Source organism: Ictalurus furcatus, chromosome 14, assembly GCF_023375685.1.
Source record: "Ictalurus furcatus strain D&B chromosome 14, Billie_1.0, whole genome shotgun sequence".
Classification (NCBI taxonomy): domain Eukaryota; kingdom Metazoa; phylum Chordata; class Actinopteri; order Siluriformes; family Ictaluridae; genus Ictalurus; species Ictalurus furcatus.
Window position 1 is genome coordinate 19,879,087 of NC_071268.1, and position 23,870 is coordinate 19,902,956.

The 23,870-nt window shown below is 39.1% G+C and overlaps 1 protein-coding gene across 1 annotated transcript; it reads right to left on the reverse strand.

Annotated features, from left to right (window-relative positions):
- Positions 1 to 4,904: 4,904 nt before the first annotated feature.
- On the reverse strand, positions 4,905 to 23,396 carry hcn4l (hyperpolarization activated cyclic nucleotide-gated potassium channel 4l). Its single transcript, XM_053642278.1, has 8 exons — positions 22,777 to 23,396; positions 16,257 to 16,680; positions 15,551 to 15,712; positions 13,661 to 13,879; positions 11,777 to 11,923; positions 11,385 to 11,625; positions 6,906 to 7,070; positions 4,905 to 6,430 (listed from the first exon to the last, which is right to left on the reverse strand). The coding sequence occupies exons 1-8, from the start codon at positions 23,394 to 23,396 to the stop codon at positions 4,905 to 4,907; spliced, it is 3,504 nt and encodes a 1,167-aa protein (XP_053498253.1).
- Positions 23,397 to 23,870: the final 474 nt, after the last annotated feature.

Here is a 23,870-nt window from a genome sequence, read left to right on the forward strand (position 1 = left end):
GTTCAAATAAATTTCTTTGCAGCACCATTATGAAATAAGAACATTTTCTAAATTTTTATTAAGCAAAGGCGTTGGGAGTTGGGGGGTGGGGTGAGGGGTGGTTATAGCGGTTTGAACACTAGATGGCAGTGTATAATTAGACACCAAATACAATGCAGCACTCCAAAATGTATTCATAGTCATGTTTTTTTCTTAATCCAGGTTACTGATTATTGACAACTAAATTGCAGTGAGAATTAAAATATCAGTGATGAGTTTTTCCATCCACGTGCATGCAAGTACCAATTCAGATGCAGAATGAGTCAGCACTCGGATTTCCCATTAATATTCACATCACTTTGAATGTACCAGGTACACTTCATGCAATTTCTCAAACCTCCACAAGAGCCTCTAAAAATCATTGATATATAAATTCCCTCAGTGCGTCATGGTAATCAGTATGCTCTTACTTTTGAGGATCTTTATCATAAGAGGGAAGTGCTTTATCATTGCCATTGTTAGCAGGGGAAAAGTGTACACAAACTGCAGTGTCAGGGTGACAGGGATCAGCTGGGCAATTTGTATGCAAATGGAGTAAGGCTTAGCTTTGCTTGCACTGTACTGCTGTCACCTCAAGAAGGAAGCGTGTGTTAGTAAAATTCTCTGTACAACAGAAGGTAAGCATGAAAAAAGACCCCACCATTTTCCCCCATTTAAAAATGTGTCATAAAAGGAATATTTAAATGTATCCATAATGTACAATCTGTGGGGTTTTTTTTTTTTTTTTTTGGTCTATTACCCATTTTTTCAACAACCCTCCAGCTTGTATCTCACTCCACTGTGAAGTATATGGACTGTAGGCTACATATTCTAGTATATCAGTCAGTCAGCTCAGGAGAGGCATTGGAGTGTGAGATAAATATTGATCCAGCACTGCATTGGTGGTGTATATGAAGTGGACAATGTTATCTCTATCCCCTCGTGAAACAATGTCAGAAGTCTGATGCCCTAGGACAGTCCGTAAAGCCTCAATAAAGCCCCAGTATCTAAAAGAGAATACTGTTTCTTAATGATATGACCTTCATACTTGTTCTCTGCATGCAATGATGCAAAAGATGAAAAAATCCAATAACACGTGGATGAATGTCCATGAGTTACTGTAAGTGACTTAGAAAAAGTGTGAACTAAATGGTCTTGGCACAAAAAAAGCATTTTTTAGTTCCCCCAACCCCAGCCCAACTTTTTAATCATGAGTATGCTTAAATTATGATTATGGTTATTTTTAAGGTGTGATAAATTCCTTTCAAATAAGCAGTTAATTAAGCAGTTCATCTGTATTTCTGATAAACTGTTAAATACAAAAATCTCCACAGTGGGGTATTTTTATTATCAAGGTATTAACATATGTAAACTGATGCTGGCAAGGAAACCTCAAAGTGACACAATCATTTAGAAATGAAATTTGATGCAAGTGACCTTTTTCACTTGAGCTTATTGATAGTCATTCCAGAAGAATAACACTTAAATGTTTAAATAGAAAACAAACGAAAACAAACAAACAAACAATGTAGCAAGTTGTTAATGCTACTATACATCTGTCATAAAAATAATAACTGTATAATGTATAATCCCACATGCACACATACATAGACTCTCACACACAATTAAGCACATAACAAAGTAATTGACACAGAGTACTTAATATTATGCCATAGTACTGATAAATTGGTTAATTGATGCTAGAATAGTTAGGTAAGTATCTAGGACTGTTGTCACTGTTATAATGTAGATCCCCATGTAGATATTGTATATACAGACATGTGAAAAAATAAAGATGCCCCATGGAAATTGTTGGATGTTTTGACATATTTGGACAAGCAAACATTTGATCCTGAAACCGTGCCTATTAATAACAGTGATACACTCTATCAAATTACATTTTACAATTTAAATTTACAAAAAAAAAAACCAGATCAGTTACATGGAAAATATATAAGTACAAAAAAAAATACAATAAAATCCTTAAAATTAGATTCAGGTGTTCAAGATTGGGTGCCAGTGATTAGAACCTGCTTAGGAAGTGTAGGTGGAACCTGTCTTATTTATACCCCTCTCGTAGCTAGTATGTGATGTTCCCTTTGTTATTGAGGTGTGTGGTGTCATCATGCCAAGATCTAAAGAGATCTGTAAGGCCTACAGAAAAAAGCTTGTGAATGCCTATGAGTCTGGCCAGGGATTTAATGATCTCCAAATTATTTGAAATACATCATTCCACTGTAAGGAAAATAATATACAAGTGGCGCAGATTTCAAACGACTGCCAATTTGTCCAGGACTGGCCTTCCCAGCAAATTTAGCCCAAGAGCAGACCGTCTCATGCAAAAAGAAGTCTCAAATAACCTAGTAAGTCTTGCAACTATTGATGTCAAAGTGCAACAAATTTGACCTGCATGGGAGGCATGCCAGGAAAAAGCTTTTGCTGTCTAAAAAGAACATTAAAGCAAGACTACACTTTGCCATTGTGCATATAGGCAAAGACCAGGCCTTTTGGAATAATGTTCTCTGGACAGATGAATCAAACAGAATTGTTTGGCCACAGTAACAGCAGACATGTTTGGCGCAGACCAAAGACAGCTTTTCAGGAGAAGTACCTCATACCAACTATGAAGCACGGTGGTGGAAATGTTATGGTTTGGGGTTACTTCGCTGCCCCAGGGACTGAAAGCTTGCATTCATTTATTTAACTATGAACTCTGCAGTGTATCAAAGAGTGCTTGAAGATAATATGAGGGCATCTGTCTGAAAGTTGAAATTGAATCAAAAGTGGACCTTTCAAAAGGAAAATGATCCTAAGCACACTAGCAAATCCACCAAGGAATGGCTCAAAAAGAAGAAATGGAGGGTTATGGAATGTCCTATTCAAAGCCAGGATTTGAATCCCATTGAAATATTGTGGGGGATAGTACATGCAAGAAAATCCTCAAACATCTTGCAACTGAAAGGATATTGCATGGAAGAGTGGTCAAAAATTCCAGCAAGCTGATGTCAGAGACTGGTGGATAATTATGCATAATGCCTACAAAAAGTTATTTCTGATAAAGGGGCAATATTAGCTTCTGAGGCCAAGGGTGTATTTACTTTTTCCACAGAAGAATATTAATCTATTGATATTTCTGTTGAATAAATAATTGAAAATGCTAATTTCCCTTGTGGTTTTGTTCAAATATATCAACTTTATTATATTTTTTTAACAATAGGAACTGTTTCAAAGATGATACTATTTTTGCTTGTCCAAATATGTCAAAAAAAGCCAACAATTTCCATGGGGTGTGCTTATTTTTTCACATCACTGCAGATGAAAATGTGGAGACTTGAGGTAGTATAAAAGGTCATAATAGTATGAATGCTACAAACATGCTTAATAAATGCAACGTAAAGACATTTCTAAATCTTTCTCCCAAGCAAACAAATAAACATACAAACAAACAAATATGTGTCATTCAAGATATAGATAATTCAAGATACAGAAATGGAACTTACTGGGCAGTAATGGTTATGGAGTGAGTTTTTGTTGTTCCCCGTTTAAATATTTCAAGTCTTGCAGGTTTCAGATCATGTGCAGTACATTCAGCATTACTTCTGCATAATCAAGCAGAACAACCAATGCTTTACAGGAAGGACACTTGATAGTTCGAAGCCAATTATTATGAGTATGGCATAAAAAAGTCTTGATTATTGAATGTTTTTGTGAAATATCTGGTTCGGACAAAGTACAATTGTCTTTACAAATAGATATTAAATATTAATGTTACTGAAATAATGCCATGAAAAATGTGGAATATGCTCATTTATCATTCATTCATTTTCATTCAGCTCTTTATCCTGGTCAGAGTTGCGGTGGATCTGGATCCTATCCCGGGAACACTGGGCACATGGACAGGATCTGCCGATTCATCACAGTGTGGAACATGCTGCATTTTCCAGTATTTTAAAACAATCACAATGCAAATTTACAGTTGCCGTTCTGGAAACACAAGCTTTGGCATTAAATGGGCTTATATTATATCATCTTATTAACGTGTAATCAGTCATTTTTATTAGCATATATATTTTCTTTGCTAGGAAGAAAGCTGCAATGTACAAATCTCTGTGCAGGTACAAAATCAAGCATACAGTTTTATTGCTTAAGTACCTCACAAGAACACATACAAAGCACATATAAAATGATTGCAATACATTCTTTATCTTATCTCTTTTGCAGTGGAAGTGAGGGGATCATTCCCTGGTTGTTCAGGCTCTAAGGCAGTGCTGTTAAAAAAAGGAAAGGCCATAGATACTGAGCAGTGTGCCTTGGTTAGCAAGGAAGTATAGATATGGGAAGGTCTAATGAACATGACTATGTGTATGCCTGTGCATGTGAATTTGTGTCCTGAACCTGATAAGTGAGATCTTTAGTAACTGTTCTTTCACCACAATGACATGATATATAGCAAGAAGTATATTTGCATCTCTTTCCCAGCATATTTCCAAAGGATCACCCATAACCATGTTATTACTGTACTGGTTTAATGTTGTTGTTGTTGTTGTTGTTGTTGTTGTTGTTTTTGGAAACTGCTATTTGTTGCATATCCCTACATAATGTTACCATCATTAGTATTGCAAAATTGCTAAAGGAACTTGGAAGACAAAGTCAATAGTACACTTATTCACCACACAGTCACAAACCCGCACTTACATACACTCTCATTCAATCATTAGACACCTTTCTATCCCTTCATTTGGCATTATGAATTGAGAAGTAGTCTTTGCACTGTTATAAATACAGGTAGACAAACATCTTCTTAGACATAAAAGTTATGTTATTTGATAGATGTTGTTCATTGATAAAAACATGGTCTGTACAATAGACAAGGGTAGAATCCATTCTCATAAGTTTGATGGGAGTTTGGGGTGTAAGCTTGGTGTCCCTGGAATGGAACTGTCTCGAGACCCAGGACTACCAGAAGATCCAGTCTGGGGTTGGAACACTATGGAAGTCTGTCTTGACAGGGCCACATGGCCAGGTATTGAACTATAGGGTTTGGTAACAGGGGTTGGGAAAGAAGCATGGCTGAACCCAGACACTGACACCATATGTGACTGATCTGGAACATGTGGGCCTTGTCGTAATAATTTGGGCCTCTCAAAGGGTCGTGGGGAAGGAAGCGATAAGGAAATAGTGCTGAGGTCCTGAGAAGGGAGATCAACCAGAGACCCCACCCTCTCTTGTGACTGGGAAGGCAGAGGACAAAGCGTCTGAGGGGACAGGAGAGAACTTTGGGATCCTGAGGTACTCGAGGGATTGCTATTAATGGGTGTCTGCTTCCTCTGCACCATAGGACTCTGGAATGTAGGGCTCCAGGCTGGTGGGGTGCTAGAAGGGGAAGCATTTCCAGAGCCATACTGAGCAAGTGAAGCCAGAGCAGATGGTTCATGGGAGAGATGTAGGAGATGATCACTACTCTGAGGATCCTGAGTCTGGGGATTTGGGACAGTTGGCTCTAAAAGATTTGCAGAGAAAAGTGGGGATCCAGTAGAAGGTGACGGAGTGGTTGTCCTAACTGGTTTGCTCACCTCCTGACTACACTGAACTTGAAGAGGTTTGGGCTGAGTGGACTGCAGTTGCGTCAGTATAGGGCTAATGGAGTGGGCTATCAAAGGAGTGATAGTAGAGGCAGAGGGAATAGCAAACTGAGCCAGGTCTCTTCCTACTGCCCCTTTCTGGAAAAAGCCAGGCAGTGGAGCAGAAATGCTGGAGAAGGAAGCATGTGGAAGCTGAGGTTGGGGATGGAGCTGAGCCACACTGGAGAATCCAGAACCACAGGTGCTGAGAGGTCTCTGGGAGAAGGTGGAGGCTTCACTGATGCTGGATGTGATGGTGGTGATGGTGGTTGTTGTGGAAGACGGCAAAGAACTCGAGGCAGAAGGCAATGGAGACGCGGAAGCTCTTGCTGAACTCTTGGCTCTCAGTGTATCCAAAATAGGTGTCTCCACTCCAGAGCCAAGCTGAGAACTTGCTGAGGATGAGCTACCCAATGCAGTAACACCAGAAACCACAGGGAACCTTTTAAAATGGCGTGGTGGATCTTTCAGCGAACTCAGCATGGGTACCGGAGGCCGGAAAAGTGTATGGGGCAGATGCGGGTGGCGGGTAAGGGCAATGGCCACTGAGGTAGTGGCTGCAGCAGCTTGGAGTGGAGCCTGGATGAGAGGAGCCCAGATAACTGGAGTGTGAGAGGAAGGAGCTGGGGTTGTGTGAGGACCTGGCGAGGGGTTCTGCATTAGGTGGGCACAGTGAGCCATATCCCTATCGTGCTGTACAATCTGCTGGATAATTTCATTCTCCTGAAAGTTCAGCACACCTGAGTTGAGATCTCGCTGCACTTTGTGCTGGAGAACAGAGTTTTTCTTTCCTATACCGATAAAGCAGAAAGAAACAATATACAACACTTACATAATACTTAGACAACACTTTATAACTTACATTATACAATATTAAATATTCACCTTGTTATTAGAATCTTATCTGAATTTGTTACTGGGATTATCTAGTATTCATGTATTTTTGTACTATGAACTTCTATAACTCAATATCAATAGCTATGGCTGAAACTAGTGGGCAAAATATGCATCACAAAGTGCAATAGCATTAATGCATCTAAAAATATAATACTGATGTTTGCTTTGTTAATTTTTTTTCTCACTTTGTGGTTATCTACGTATAAAGGAATGACTAAAACACCAAAGCACAAATTTGCTTTGAGCAGTTGTCCAACTGCAAATCAACAAATCAAGCTAACAAACTATACATCTCATAGTCTTGGTTTAACTAAAGTGACGTTTATCAACAGCAGATAGATCAAACCCCACATGAAAGACAGCTCTCACCAATGCGATCTAGACGATCAAGGGCTACTGTCTCAAAAGCCTGACGCATCATTGGATACTCTTCCAACACTTCATTAAAGTTGTCCACAGATAGAGAGTATAGACGGCAGTATGTCTCTGCTCTCACACTGGCTGTTCTTCTGCCCCGAGTCAGCAAACAGATCTCTGTACAGAGTATTAAGATCTATATTAAAATCAGAAGGATCATGGCACATGAACATTAAAATTATAACATATCAAAAACAAACAATAGTTTAATGTCTAATTCACTAATTGCTATACAATGATCCATGTAAAAATACATCCATCCATTTTCTATACCGCTTATTCTACAGGGGCATGGGGAACCTGGAGCCTATCCCAGGGAGCATCAGGCACAAGGCAGGGTACACCCTGGACAGGGTGCCAAACCATCACAGGGCACAATCACATACACATTCATACACTATGGACACACCAATCGCCTACCATGCAAGTCTTTGGACTCGGGTAGGAAACCCCCGCAACATGGGGAGAACATGCAAACTCTGCACACGCAGTGCAGCGGTGGGAATCGAACCCTCAAACCTGGAGGTGTGAGGCGAACATGCTACCGCTAAGCCACTGTGCGCCCTTCATGTAAAAATCAATTTTGAAATCTCTTTTCAGGTTAGAGTTCAAAGTTCAGTCATGTTACAAATGTATCATGGAGTAAAGATCGTAAAATAATTGCAGAAGGTATGTAAATAGTGTGGGAGGGAGAGTGAAGGAAAGCTGTAGAGAACCTATCAGCATCAACAGTGTAATTGAGCCTTACATAAAATGAAAACATGCATAAGTCATTTATATGCCATTTCTAAAGCCTGTTTAAGTGAATGCATATAATTACAAAGCGTACATTACATTATATCTTACTACAGGAGATGTTGGTAATTGGTTCAAGCTGTACATTTATGAATGAAAACACAAGACTGTAAATAATGTGCCGATGGCCCTTCATCAACCTGGAGCCAAAATGAAATGGGGATGTTTGGATAAGATAGAGCAGCAGAAATGGCCTAAGGGATTACACTCTCTCTCCATCCGTCATGGCCACAGTAATAAACAACAATGAGAAAAGAGTCACTCCATCGATGCTCACATACTCACTATCACACACGGAAGTAGGGGGAGAGTGACAGAAAAAGAGAGAAACAAAGCTGAGACAGAGGGGAAAACATTAAAGGACAAAACGAGAAAAAACAGAAAAAGTCAGGATAAAGATGAGAAAGCATGAGACAAAGTGAGAAAGTTTTCATTAAATCTATGGTCCAGCTTGTTTTGTGTGTGTGTGTGTGCGTGTGTATGTGTGTGTGTGTTTTGTTTTTTGTTGTTGTTTTTTTACTCATGTCTCTCTTTCATTCACAGGGAGATATGGGGAGATATTATGAGCAGCTTGTTGAACATGTAGTAACTTCAGATGAGTCTGGGCAGAAGGCATATGTTTTGTAAAATGTTATTTTCTCCCTGTATAAATCTATAGTTCTCTGATGTTAAGGGAAGAGAATGCTACAAATAAGGCTACTGTTCATTTTTTGAACAGGTGGGCCAGAATTTCCAGAAAATATTTGTATAATCTTCATTCCCTCACCATCTGTGAGGCATCAATATTGCCATTTTAGTGCCAAGCATTGCTCCTTTAAATTTCATTCAACAGTTGACATTAAAACATAACTGATGCTTTTCCAGACCTGAACTAAAACAGTTAATTTATTGGAGAACAGTTTGGAATGGAAACCTGAAGTAAAAAGCCTGATAACAAGTCTTCACACCATCTAACATTATCATTACCCTCCATTATTTTCTTTTCACTCCTCTGTTCACCTATTATTTGAAAGTCGTTGCAAAGTCCCACTGAGCGACAGTTGAGGAAAATTAATTTCATGAATGGCTAACTGATGTCGGGTGAGGAATTTCCCAAGGCTCCTGAAATGTGCTCATTCACTGCCCCTGAGGATCAGCTGATAGCACTGTTGAAACAGCGCACTGCCTGTCTGCACAGTTAAACTTATTACAAAAAAAAAAAAACAACAACAACAGCCACAGCTAACTTAAAGGGAGCACTACCAAAATTGTTATGCATAATACATAATATGTTGGATCCTACAGTATTTGACTGGAATGCATCATTAGGTGAGCATGCGCTACTGATTGTTCTTGGAGACTTGCTGGGTTTTGATGTGTTTGATCACAAGGCTGCGGTGTACACATCACAGTTTTGCAGTAAACAGATCTTCATCCATCATTTAGGAATGCTGTTATAGGTTGAAACAGCTACAGTCCCCTCGGAAAGTATTGGAACAGCGAGGCCAGTTCTTTTGTTTTTGCTATATACTGAAGACATTTGGGTTTAGGTGGCATGTTCTAAATTGTTTACCACATGTAGATTTATACATCAGGAAATCAAAGCTGGAATTCAGATTTATCATCTCATATTCATATTTTGGTCTCAAACTCAATTGTCTTCAGTGTGTAGACAAAAAACAAAAGAATTGACCTTTCCATTCCAATACCTTTGGATGGGACTGTATATACAAGGTATAGCTCAAAAACTCATTTAATATCATGCTGGTAATGGCCTTATGAGTCATTTATCTGTGCTCCTAATGAGCCCAGTATATTTGTTCGCTTGGATTATGTTGGTATTTGCTAACTCTGCATGCTTGTTGTCATGGTAATGGTGACCATAATAACAATCAATGGTAGTGTGAGATCATCCTTCTACCACACTTCACATAGACATTCTAGTACTATAAACAGCTGTACAACACACTACTTCTCAAATGTGTAAATTTAATGTTAAAGAATGTAGTCTGTTGCATATACCTACATAAAACAATTCTAACATGATGCTAGCACACAGCAAAATCACCAGTGGTGATTTAACACCCACAGTGTTGAATTTACACCCTACAGTGTTTATATAAGTCCATTGGACTGAAACGAATACTCTGGGTGTTAATTCAACACTAAGGATTTTACTGGGCAGTTTGCAACTTCAAATCATGTGTAAGAAAAAAATAGATAGAAATCTGGCAGTGATGTTATAACAAAATGAATGTCCAGAAAGCTGTAATCAAATTTCAAGTAGCAGAGAACTACTAAAAGGCATAACTGTGCAAGATTCTGTATCCTGACGATACTACAGCAACTGAAAGAGCATAAATGACCATACAGTTGGTGGAAAGGATGATCAAACAGTGTAACATTAGCCATTAGTGGGTGTCTGTTATCTCATGTACACAGAAGAGGGTAGTTATTGCTCTCTGTGACATGATGTGGTCAGTGGTTTGGTGTGTGCAGGAGGAACCTATGTCCACCCAGACTGACAGCCATTGTGCAACACTTAGACACTAAGTAGACTCTACTTAATTTTTAATTGGTTACTTAATTTTAATGACATGTTTTAATAATTATATAGTTTAATAATTCAGTTGAACAATTCAATTAAATAATTGAAATACTAGACAAAATATCTTAAAATACATTTTGGTCTCTGGTTTGTATTAATTTCTATACATTACAATGTATATTGTTTTATTTATATGTATCCAGACCTCTGAATTTAATCCCCCTAGAGCACTGCTCTGCCATGTACGAGGTGTGTCTCAGTTATATGGTATTCTCACCATAAAGAGAGGTGAACCTGTCTTGCACAATATTCACTCTGTTGACAAGCTATATTAAGTTTATGTTAATATAATGAAAAACAATGAAATACAATTTCCGGGGTGTAATTCTCCTGCCTTGCACCCAATGTTGCTGGGGTAGGCTCCATAAACCCAGAGTCCTTGATCATGTTAAAATGGTTACTGAAAGTGTGTGAGTGTTTTCATCCCTAAACTCCATGACTGTATTATTAGAGAGTGAGGAGCACAAAAAACAGTATCTAGGAGCATCTAAATATGGCTCGTATGGCCAGCTTCCATTATATTCTGCTCTATACTACTATAAAATCTTTTGCTGTTGTATAGGCTGGCAGCCAAGTGAATTTGAGTAGATTCCTGATGGCTGAATTATGACAGAGATGAACTAGGGCCATTCATGGCTATCACTATTGATATATTTGCAATATAACTCTACCAGTAATCTCACATGATTTATGGACATACTACTGTAGTATAATTTTATGTTTTTTAAATCTTTCTAACTTCTAATACCATATAACAGGTTATTCCAAATCTTTGAATAGTAGTGAACACTACATGACACATTTTCACCTCCCCTTGAAAATACTTTATATCATCTGTATTCGTGAAAAATGATCATACTTAATATAAAGTACGTTTTTACATGGAATATGTAGTACTGCATCTGTCTAAAAGCTCACCTAACTGTATAGTTTCTCATTTAATATTGTTGACATGATATCTTTCTCTGCAGTTTTTTCCCCTCATCATTTCTCCACCATATAAGCAATCTATGACCTGTTGTCTAGCAATAATATGAATATCTGCTTACCTCCAAAGTAAGATCCATCTGAAATCTTTGTCTCTTTACTGCCCTTGGTCAGAACTGTTAGCACCCCATGTTGGATGAAATACATTTTCTTTCCTATGGTGCCTTCCCGAATGATGTAGTCTCCTGGCTGGAAGACTTCAAAGCGTAACTTGGTAAGCATGGAGGTTACAAAGTTGGGATCCGCATTAGCAAACAAAGGCATGGTGGCCACCAGCTTTCGACAGTTGAAACTGATGATCTCCTTCATGTGCAAAGAGAATGGAAAAGGAAAAGTGGAAAGGAATACATCTTAAGTATATTATTCATTGTCTTTGAGATTACAGCTATACAGTTTATCAGTATTCTCCTACACGAGACACATATTGAAAAAGGTGAGTGGATTCAAGGCTAACCTCTCGGAGTGGCTCATTCAGCTCTCCAAGAATGCTCTCTTCATCAAACATCTTGCCCTGATAACGGTGCTCATAGTAGTCATGGATCCTTTGGCGCATGTCAGCAGGAAGCTTGTGGAAGGACATGTACTGCTCCACTTGTTTATACTGCAGAGATTGTAGGCCAAAGAAAATGCTAGTGTTAATAAAACAGCATCTGATTGCGTGAAACAAAATATTAAAATGGACAGCACTGTGGTGCAGTGGGTATCGCTACCAGCACACAGCTCACTGAAAATCTTAAAAAAGGTTAAGACCTGTATTACATAACTACTGACTAAAAGCAACAAGCGTTGAAATTGTAGGAGGCAAGCTAGATGTTTATATGGTTTTTTCCATAATACAATGTTTTCACACCAACAACCATCTTTTACTTCTCTGTGTCTCTCTGCCTGCTGGTTTACCTTCTAAAAAGGACTTAGGGGATTGATAGAGTTTGCTTTTTCAATTCTCTAGTTATTTTTTATTTATTCTTTGAGCAAAAGAGATTGTTTAGGCCTGAAATATTCCTGCCCTGCTCTGCACATCATCTTCCTCCTCACTCTGCTTTTCTCTCCTAGCCATTTTATCACTTTCTTGCCTACAGGCTCGCTCCACAGAAAAATACATTTTCCTTTTTTCTTTCCTACCCCCTCTTTCTGTTTCATAAGCTTTCTCGACAAGGTTCCTCCACCCCCGACAATTGTTCTCTCCTTCTCTTCTCATGAACTCCTTATTGACTGCAGTGGTTCTACTGTGCCCTTCACTTCATGCTCATGCTCCATGCTGCCATGTCAGCTGTGTCTGCTTTCACCAGAGCTGTATGCAGCCTTGTTGCTTTTCTCTGTACTGCTGCTGATATTCCAATATGAATATTATCATATTAAGGACATAAGACAAAACCAGCAGGGACGACTTGACAACAGGAAATAATGTCAGACAGCGCTGTTGAGCTGGACTCTTGAGACCAGGGGGGTTAGTAAAGCCACATACAAAACTGTCAGGATAAAGTAGGCTAAGTATGACTCACAGCATCAGAGAAAAAAAAACAAGTGTCATTGGAATTTGTCCTTTTCAGGACTAGGAGTAATGCTATTGTCAGCAGGTTGTTGCTAATAACAATGCCATCAAGGAAGCCTTTCCAATCAAAGGATGAAAAACCTGAATAAAGTAAATAATGAAAGGAACATTTAACTTTGTTAAACATTAGGAAGCCCTTGAAAATTCTTGGTAACTCCTTCAGCTCTCTTTCACCTTTTCTTAAGCTTTCAGTGCTGTAAAGAATAAACTGTGCATTTGTAAACCAGGATCAATGAACATTAAGTATTATCACAATACAAGATGTTTCTTTGCCTTTTGCATGATGCGAAAAAAAAAATTGTCAAGGTACTACGTAATATGCTGTGTTCCCTCTTGAACCCTGTTTTATAGGACAGCATGAGCTATTTGGTATATCCACAAGGAAGCTGCCGCTCCATCAATAAAACTATCCTGTGTCAACAAGGCACGTTGCCATAGCAACTGCAAGGGGGGCAGAATTCACTCAAGTCTTTTGACACAGCAGAGGTCAAAGCTCCTGTGTCTCCATCTTATTAAAAATGGCAACAGATTAATTAACACTCAAACATTACTTGGTATAGAAGACAAAATAGTGTACACTGAACACCACAGAGGACAGGAAGTGCTATTATAAATCAACTACCATAACATGAACCTCTTTTTAATAATTTACTAGCTACACATAGTATGCCTAACATGTGGGTAACTATACAATGGTGCCTTTTATGCCAACTATGAAACATTATGAAAGATTAGTTTTGCTTATATTACTTTTTTCATCATTTAATATAATCACATCACACTAACCTTCTCCTGGTATTGCCTTCGAGATGAGTCTAGTGATTGAATAAGGGCAGTGGCATGGCCCACAAACATGGCATAGCAGGTGGCACCCACAATCATACTGAGGATGGTCAGCCACACGTCTGTCATGCCCACGGGTGGGTACATGCCATACCCAATACACAGCATGTGGCTCATAGCCTTAAACAGGGCGTAGGAGTACTGCTGACCCCAAGTATCGTTCTGCAGGGAAAGAGGGGGTGGGGGGAGGAGGAGAAACAGTAAGAGAGAGAGAGAGAGAGAGAGAGAGAGAGAGAGAGAGAGAGACAGATGAGAGAAGACACACACAGAATAAATATATTGTATGCACATCATTTAACATGTAAAAAACTAATCACAGGAACAAAGATGGGAAAAGGAGAAGCCACAATACAGTAAAGAAAGAAAGAGGTAAAGATGAGAGCTATGAGCAGGGGTATATAAGAAGGAACCATCATGAATATAAAGAGAGTCAGAGAGAGATATTTAAAAAAGAAGCTTTATTTCATAATAGAACAGTAGAAAGGATGCAAAAATAGTAAATTATGCTCATGTTTATGTTCATATTCATGTTTTTAATGATAGCCTTGGGATTTGGGCAGCATTTGCAGGTGCCTAAAGTGGATCAGATACTTGATTTTAATGATGGTCACCAGAAAAAAAAAGGAATGAGAGAGATATTTTCCTAAAGGAACAATCAAAGCTAGAAAGTGTTACCCTCTATGAGAATCTTTGACAGTCCATGTGTAATAAAATTTTGGAAGTGTATTTATCCTTAAAATGTTTATTTTGAAATTATCTACTAAATGTAGTCTACATCACAACTTCACATGTATCATATTTTGGATGGAAATGAACCGCCTACAGTGGTAGCAAGAGTGGGGGGAGTTTGGTCAGAGTCATTCTGGAGTGGCTCGACACCATGTACCCCTTCAAGAAATTTTTTGAGGAGGTTGGCTCCTGACCTAACTAAAACCTCCCTGCCCCACTTTGGAGGTCACTCTGCCTCTTTGCTCCGCTGCCCCTCAGTCTCACAGAAGATGCCACTACAGATCACAGACTTGCCATGGATGCCACTCCATGTCTCCACTTGGGATGTCGCTCCCCCTTCCTTCTCCGCTGAGGACATCGCTCCACCTTTTGCTCCACTGAGGACGTCCATTTGCCTCCTTGCTCTGTTGAGGTTGTCGCTCTGCCTCCTCGCTCTGCTGAAGACATCACTCGTCCCCTTTGCTTTGCGGTGTGTACCACTCCCCCCTCTTGCTTCGGGGTGTGTGCTGCACCCTCATCCAGTTTTGCAGAGGACATCACTACTCTCCCTCTGGCTCCAGGGAGGACATTACTCCCCCTCTGGCTCTGCCTTGGGCTATATTCCTGCTTCGCAATGACCGTCACTCTGTACTTGTGCTCCATCTTGGACATTGAGCCATCCCTCAGCTGTGCAGAGCAGATAGCTCTGCCTCGTTGCCAGGTGGGACATCGCATTTTCTGGTGGGTGGTGCTCGTAAGAACCCTGATCAGCTGAGGAACGTCTCTTCTGTCTGGCTATCCAGGACCCCCTCACGAACACTATCAGCACCCCTACTTAAATCCTGCTGTCTGTCCAAAATCGGTTACTGTGACAATACCTACTGCCTTACTAATAGTGTGTCTGTTTTGCCTTTTTTATGTTTATGTTTATGGTTTTCAAAGTTTTGTTTGTTCTGTTTTGCTCTTTATATAATAAAATCTGCACTTGCATCTGCTGCCTCTACAGAATCATGACAATATGAGTCTGTGAATATAGTTTTATATATAAAGCCGAAAACTTGCAACACATAGAGGATAGAAGTTTCAGCACAGTGGTTAATAAATAATTTGTTGGTTTCCACTTACCACCATTTTGTTTTTGGAGACCCAGCAGTCGGCAGGAAAGTCCTGAAGCATGGGCACAAGGAACTGCAGACAACCGTCCCAGTGGCACAGCAACAGCATCATACCAATCAGGTTCACTATACGCACCATAGCACTAGCCAGGTCATAGGTCATGTGGAAAATCTGGGGAAATGGAAAAATGTGACTGGTATTGTGATTCTGACAGCAGCATGCTGTACGAGTCCCATTTAAGGATTAATCCAAGTTATGGGCTACATTGCTGTTAAGCTGGTGTAGGTTAGAAAAATGCCATGGATGTGGTATGTTACATAATGCTGTATATATCTTTGCCGCTATTGCTAATAGTCTGTGAGAGATCTGTGATATAAAGAAAAAGATTAGGTATATACAGTGCATGCTGTTTAGTGAATTCCACACAGACAGGGGTGCATAACCCTCTGTCCTTTTTACACAGATTTATTTAGTTTATGAACTAATGGGCTGATAGGATTGAAAGACCTTGGCAATTAAAACAAAATAATGCCTGACCATCTAATCATTGCCTTAAGAAGTTCTTGATCAGCTAAAACAAGTGTGTTAGATTTTGGTTGGAGATGAAACCTGCAAGAAGGTAGATCTCAAGGAAGAGGGTTGGTAACCACTGCTCTAGGGTTTAATACAGAAACACATTATTCACACAGTTAGTGTGGCAGTAGTGCAGACATACCTCCTCCCACTGATGAATGTACCGGATGAGCCGGGACAGTCGCAGCAACCTGAGCAAACTCAGAATCTTAGTGAAGCGAACGATCCTCAAAGCTCTGGCTGTCTTGTAGAAGTCTGAGTCAATCCGTGTCTCAACGATGAGGAAGATGTAATCCACAGGGATAGAGGAGATGAAGTCCACGGCAAACCAGCTGCGCAGGTATCTCACCTTTATCTGCTGTGGGTCCAGGATGATCTCTGTGCTGTCCTCTTTCACAATGCCAGTCCGGAAGTTCAGGACTAGGTCCACTAAAAAGAAGGTATCAGAGACCACGTTGAAAACAATCCAGGCTGGTGTATGTTCATCTTTGAAGAATGTGATGCCCACTGGGATGATGATCAGATTTCCCACCATCAAAAGCAACATTATCAGATCCCAATAGAACCTGCATTGGACAAAGAGAGCACAAATTATTGAACATACACCAAAATAAGGGTGTGCTTTATGGTGACAGATACAAAACCATTGACACAAATCAGTCCAATTTATTATACTGACTAAATAATTATTACACAATCATTTAAAAAATATAGTAAGTATTTTGAATATTCCACTGTGGCATCAGTAACTGGATCTATATTTGATGCGTATGTAAATGAAGCATATTTAAGTCGAACACACCACATGCAAGACTACTTTTGTATCATTAAAACATCTGCTGCAGGGTAAAACTGTTACACAGAAGACAGTATAATTGCTGTACCCAGCTTTAATTAGCACACAGGCCTGCAAGATTTTAAGCTATTTGGTTTCCTCAGTTCATAAGTCACAAAGCAGTAAACATCCCGAGACTAGATTTCATGTCTATTTTATCCTCCAGTTTGTTCATTGGCCTCTAAGCCACTCATAATAGTAAAAAAAAACAAAACAAAAAAAAAAACATGCTATGATATTATTAGATAAGAGTGTCAGTTCTTCTCCACAAAAACAAGTTTTGAAGTTTTTAATTACTCATGCTCACCATGATGTTCCATATGGCCATATGTTTATATAATAAATTCTTGTCCAGTGGTGTTGTGTTGTCATTTAGCAGGCACTGGTCACACAGATGGTTGATACACTTCATAAACCAGTACAGATTGATGCTCAACTTTTTAATAGTTTTTTTTTTATCTATCTAAGTCAAATTTGCAAAAAATTAAACATTGCTAATCCAAACAGTATTCATTTCAAGCTTAACAATATTGCATTAAGTCCACAAAGAATGAATAAAATGCTAATTATACTGGGACGGTTAATCTACATTACAATGGTAAGGAAAATCCTTGTATTACAGGAAGCTTTAAAGAAATACAAAGCAATTAGGACAATCAACGGTGATTATGATTATGATTATGATTGCTGGGTTCACTTTTCAAACATTTAGCATTTCTATTCAACATTGCATAAAATGAGCTTTAGTGGCCCAAGAACAAAGCATCTATACATAGTGTCACTGCAGCTGTCAGGTTATTCTCAGTTTTCAGATTATAAAGGATTTACCACTGACACTTGCATTCTGACAGATGTTTTAATGGTCTGGACAGTGAATATAAAGAGAAGGGCTTAAACAGTAATTGTACAGACAAATTCTATGGAAAAGATCTTACATTTATATGATCAAATTTTATGACTAAACAATTCTTTCATCCAAACAGGTGTACAGAGAATATAACAATTCCTTTCATGTCTGTGTAACACCTTTGTGTTTCACAGTGTGGTATATACAGCATTATTGTCATTCCTACAATCTTTAAACTATGGCTCAATTTGAATTGTTCCAAAAGTTTGTGGAGACATGACCATCACACTCATGTGGGCCTTTCCCAAAATACTGGAAGCACACAATTGTATAGCATGTCGTTGTATGCTGTAGCCCAAACCTGTTCCAGCATGTCAGTGTCCCTGTGCACAAAGTGAGGTCCATGAAGACATGGTGTGCCAATGTTGGAGTGGAAGAACTTGAGTGTCCTGCACAGAGCCCTGACCTCAACCCCACTGAACACCTTTGGGATGAACAACCTCTGGAACGCCAACTATGCCCCAGGCCTCCTCAACCAACATCACTAATGCTCTTGTGGCTGAATGAGCAAATCCCTACAGCCATGCTCCAAAATCTAGTAGAAAATGGAAAAAGTGTTATAGCAAGGTGGACTAAATCTGGAATGAGATGATCAAAGGGCACATATGGGTATTATGGTCAGGTTTCCACAAACATTTGCACAAAAAAAAAACTGTTAGAACAGTCATCCAAATGAAGGTAAGTTAGCCACATAAAATATGTGTAGCTTGCTAGACACATGTTTTCTTAGGCTTGCAGTTGATCCAAAGTGAGTAAACTTGTAGTTGCTTTAATATTAAACCTAAAGTTATAGAAAGCAATAAATATTTGCATAGTTATAGAAAATTATAGAAAGCAATCAAGACAAAAAAACAAAACATACGGAACCACACTGCTGGCCTGTAGGTTATACTAACCTACAAAACAATAAACTACTGAGACATTAGGAAAACTGCTTGTAAAAATGGTGAAATATTTAGATCAGCTTTGCTGGGCCGATACTGCTTTTAGTTGAAAAAGGAGATCATTTAATTAATTTCAATTTATTATTAGTAAGGTAATATTTTTAACCCACTATTTTTAAGACAGGCAGTATTTACTATAACCTCTTTTACTATAACCTTTTTTTAAATTATTCCTGTCATTTAGTGAGAAAACATGATTCTATAGTTACATTATAGTTTCAATTATTGGAAGCTTTTCAAGGTTCAACACCTCTGAGAGGTTAGCCAAACATCATATAGAATAGATGAGCTCCAGGGAGGAACAAAAATATACCTACTCTCCAATAGACATAAATATGTTTTCTACTATAGAAAAACACACTTGATGCCCTCACTGATGACACAATTTTCTATACTTTTTATTCACTAGATTGATAAATTGCACGAGTGATGGGTAAAATAAAGAAGATGGTAAAAATTTCATAGCGTTCTTTTTTTCCAATGAAATTTTAGGGTAAGCCATGCTTCTCACGCAGTCTTGAAAGCAAGCGTCTGTGATTCAGACCTCCCCTCTGCACCTGAGTGTATCATCAGATGAACCATCACTTTGATTAATGTTGTATCTCTTAGAGAACACATGCATGATTCCTAGCTATGATCTTTTATTTTATGTTAACACTTTCATCATCTCCTCAGGCTATGCAAATATGATTAACTAAGCAGTTTTGTTATCAGAGAGTGAGTGATAAGGACCCAAAGTCAAGCAAGCTTGCCAACATAATTTGTACATTCAACCAAATACAAAATATATTGAAACAGCAGTACCCACTAGTCTATTTATAGCATTTGTGATGCGTGACTGGAAAAGAAGCAGCCCACAGATATTTCATTAAGATTATCATAACTTTGGGCTGGTGTATTAACATTAAACCTGCATTAGAATTCAAGTTATTTATTTCTTCTTTCTCAACATTTTATTCAGTCTTGCAGTAAACATGCATATGTTTATATATATATATATATATATATATATATATATATATATATATATATATATATATATATATATATAAGAAAAGAAAATTCCTCTTTGTATTATGTACCTGCGGATTTTCATTCCTATTTACTGTATAGCACTTAATAATAAAAAAAAATCGAACAAAAAAATATTGTATTTCAGTAAGAACAACTTTCTCCAGAAGAGATGTGTGAATATTTAAATAACTGTAATGGTTGGGGTTATTGGTCATAGTTTTCGTATATATTTTCCGTTTCTTATAGTTTCAGAAATCCTTTTTTTTTTTTTTTTTAAAAAGCCCCAAAATGTCCTTCTCCAGCTAGCATGCTTACAATATTGGCTAATATTGGCAATGCTAGCTCCTAGCAATGAACATTTATACATATTCAGTAACCAAAGAAATCTTTAGTGGCATCACTAAATCATCCTATACATGCAATGTTAGCTTACTATGCCTGACAGAAGATGGCAAGAAGCTGAATTTGTGCTTGACCACTGAATCCACAGAAACCTTAATCTAATAAGTGTCAAAACACAAAATCAAAATTCTGGTTAATTAAAAAGACACTGGTTTCCCACAAGCACAACATCAGGAAAATCATCATAGCATAAAAGCCTGCATCACTGCATTATGCCTTTCGGTCACGTAGACACTGCTTTTTAATGACAGTTAGGTTCAAATTGTCTTGTATCTTTTATCTTTACAGAATAGATCAAAATATTATTTCATCAACATAGAAATGTACATACACACTAACATAGGCTTCTCACAAGTCAGAAATATACAGTTATGATTCTAAGGTATGACATCTTCATAACTGATCATGCAAACTAGAATATGTCGCAGCAACTAGTTCTGATTTACACATGCACAAACGTTTTCTCTATTCATTCCATTTTTTTTCCTGCATGAGTTTTATTGTGATGCCAATTTCCATTGACTGGGATTAATACATTTAAATATATTTGAATACATTCTGGTACATATAAAAGCAAAGTGATTAAATGCTTAGCCCTAAAATGGATGATAACACCTAAAGGTGTAAGGTTTAAAGGACATATCCAATTATCCAAATAAATGGCTGGGCCATATTATAGTATATTACAATAGCACACACTGACATAATCACTGCCAATTGAACAATCATAAACTAGGCATTCGCGTTAAAGCAATATTTAAAGATAGTAAAATAAGGTTATGTGTAGAAAAAACAACAACATTATAAATCCTAGAACATGAACCCTGCTCTAAAGGCTTTGATGATAATCAGCTTTCTCTTGTTCATCTGCCAAAAATGCACTCTCATTCTCAAATTTTATCTGGTACTGCTGAGAATTTTATGGGTCCTAATTGTCTTTGTCAATCCCCATGCCAGCACTTGTGATGAGCTCTTTTGGGAAACTGTCATCTCTTGTTGCCAGCATCAGTCATCAGCTCTGTCGACCAATGTTTAGCGCGCAGCTGAAATCCGAAAACCTGTTCATACACAATAAATATTCTAGTAGCTTTAACCTGTCAACAGTCCATACTTCCTGCAGGCCCTTTTTGTGCTTGAACCAGGTAATGAAATCAGTAAGTGGACCTTCCTGCAAAAAAGCACATCTATCCCACTCTACATGGTAAGATTGAACGGTCATGTGAGGGAGACAGAGAGAGGGAGTGAGAGGATTGGAAATGTAAATTGGTAAACTATGAAAATGAAGGATGACACTATAAACTAAAAACTAAAGCTAAAAGGTCAGCAGCCTCAAATTCATAGTATGTTGTTTATAAATTCTATTCCTGTTAAAGTAGTAAACAAAAAAGACCTTGAAGAAATGTCCCTTTTAGACACATCAGTGAGTCGATACAGCAAAAGATACATCCACTCCTTGAAAACAGGTCACAACTGACAATCTACAGGATCTCTCCATATGTCCATCTGGGTGATCCTTTAAAATGATCTATTAAGATCCCTACAAACTAAAGGATTTCTTTCAGGATAATGGCAGATTTGTACATGTGATGATATGGTAACATAAAAAAAGACTGGATTCAACCCATTTTAATTCAACTCTGTTTCCATCAGCTTGTTTCTGACACCAAACTGTTTGCATATTGAAATATCCACAAAAAAATAAAACAATCACACATAAACAGTGAATTAATCACAGTATCACAAGTTGGGTGACCTAGTTTAGGTTGTCCATTATAACCATACTAAAGCCATGTGGTCCATTTCAATCACCTGACTGTTACAATTACTCCATCCATACAAGGACAGATCCATTAAATAGATTGTGCTGTCATAATCTATTTGGATGTTTGCTCCTAATACCAAATGTGGTTGTGCTAACCCATTTTGATTACACTGTTTCTTAGGTTCATAGCCATGTTTGGCACAACTGCTAGTGGACACCCACAACACATGGGAGTGAATGGAAAAATGTGCATCTTCCCCATTGCTTGGTCCAACAGAAAACATAACAATGCTGGACTTTTTCCCAAGCTTCTTTATCCTGAGCCAAGAAATATTCACTATATTGTCAATACAAGCCTATTATTTATAAAGATTTCATTTAAAATATATAAATAAATCTGCCATTATTCTAAGGAGTTGGCAGAAACTGATGCTTCAGGGTTTCTGTCTCCTATCACTGGTTTGTTGAAGGACAAGTAGCATGTCAGTCATTTATGCAGGCAGTAATAACTACACAGCAAAATCACAGTTAAATCAAAAATATTTATTTATTTCTGAGAATTATCAAATTATCAGCACAAATTCTGTCCAAGATAAACCATCAGCATGGCCAAGAGGAAAAACTGAAAAATAGCCTATGTGGTATAAGAAAAAATAAGACAACCGTCAGAAGTTACACACATGTTGCGTGTAGACACCTGGAACAGATCTGTAGTGGTGATAGTGATTTATGCAAGAACAGACAGACAGGTTTGTGTGAGTGGTGAATCAGAAACACACTCCTGTGGTGAATCCTTACCTGAAGTCGCTGTACGGGTGAATTATCCACGACCCGACCGATTTGATTCGCTCCTGCTCGCGCTCCACCGCCTTCTCGCTACCGAACATGCGAAGAGAGAACTTGTTGACTCCGGGCTGCAGCATGGCGCCCAGCTGCCGGTGCACGAAGCCTGTCTGGTAGAGGCGCTCGTCGTCGGGTGCCATCTCCTCGACGTCCTCCAACTTGATGAAAGTCGCGTGCTCATCGGAGGCCGAGCGCTGGCTCTCCGTGCCACCAGCAGCGCCGCCGCGCGCGCCCGCCTCCGCCGCTCCATCCTCCTCTGGACTTCCACCGCCGTTGCCGACTTCTTCTTCGGCGATGAGGCGCTTCTGCTCGTGCGCTTCGGCGTCCGTTCCGTGGCGGCTGGTGACAGACGACAGGCTCCCTTTAAACCTCCGGCAGTCGCCGTTCGCCTTGCCTCTGAGCGCACTGAGCGCGTCTGGCTCGCTTCTCGCGGCCTCAGGAGAGACTGACGGCGCCAGCGACTTCATACGTACGCTCTTCCTCCGCGCGTCCACGTCGCCCTCGTCCGATTTATGTCCGATTTGATGTGGCAAGCTGTAGAGACGCTTGCGCATGGAAGAATGCAACCTGTCCATTTTGGTTTAGCGCACGAAGCGATGGTGGGCACGAGCGAGAGAACAATTCGCGGTCAGAGTTAGATAAGGGCAAACGCGTGCATAGCCCTTAGGTTTCCGACAGCAGACGCGTTTTCGTACCAAGCAGACGACTGGTTACTCACAGGTATTAAAACACAAATCTGTGCAAGTGCATCCTGCTGCAGCTGGATCCTCATGTAATATTCCCAGGTAGCGGGTATGTGACAGCAGAATGAACGCGCTCCTAGAGAGATCTGCTGGATGCTGGAGCACTGACGTATCGGAGCGACGAGGAAACAATCTAACGAGCGTTTCAATGACAAAGCGCCGCGTGTTCCCAAGTGTTCCGTAAAGGGCAGGATTGAAGCTCAAAAACGCTAAGGTGAATGCGATCAAGCGCCATCGCTAATCCAAATAGTGTTTCTTCTTGTGTGAACGTACACGAGGACAAAATTCTGTCACGTTGCTACAGCA

Bases quoted from the DNA above. Each gene is read 5' to 3' on its own strand.
- hcn4l (XM_053642278.1), bottom strand. From the start codon at position 23,396: ATGGACAGGTTGCATTCTTCCATGCGCAAGCGTCTCTACAGCTTGCCA. The intron at 13,880-15,550 runs GTAAGTGGAAAC...CTTTCCCTGCAG, and splicing joins TCTCCAAAAACAAAATGGTG to AACGATACTTGGGGTCAGCA. The intron at 7,071-11,384 runs GTAAGCAGATAT...TACTCTGTACAG, and splicing joins AGATGGATCTTACTTTGGAG to AGATCTGTTTGCTGACTCGG.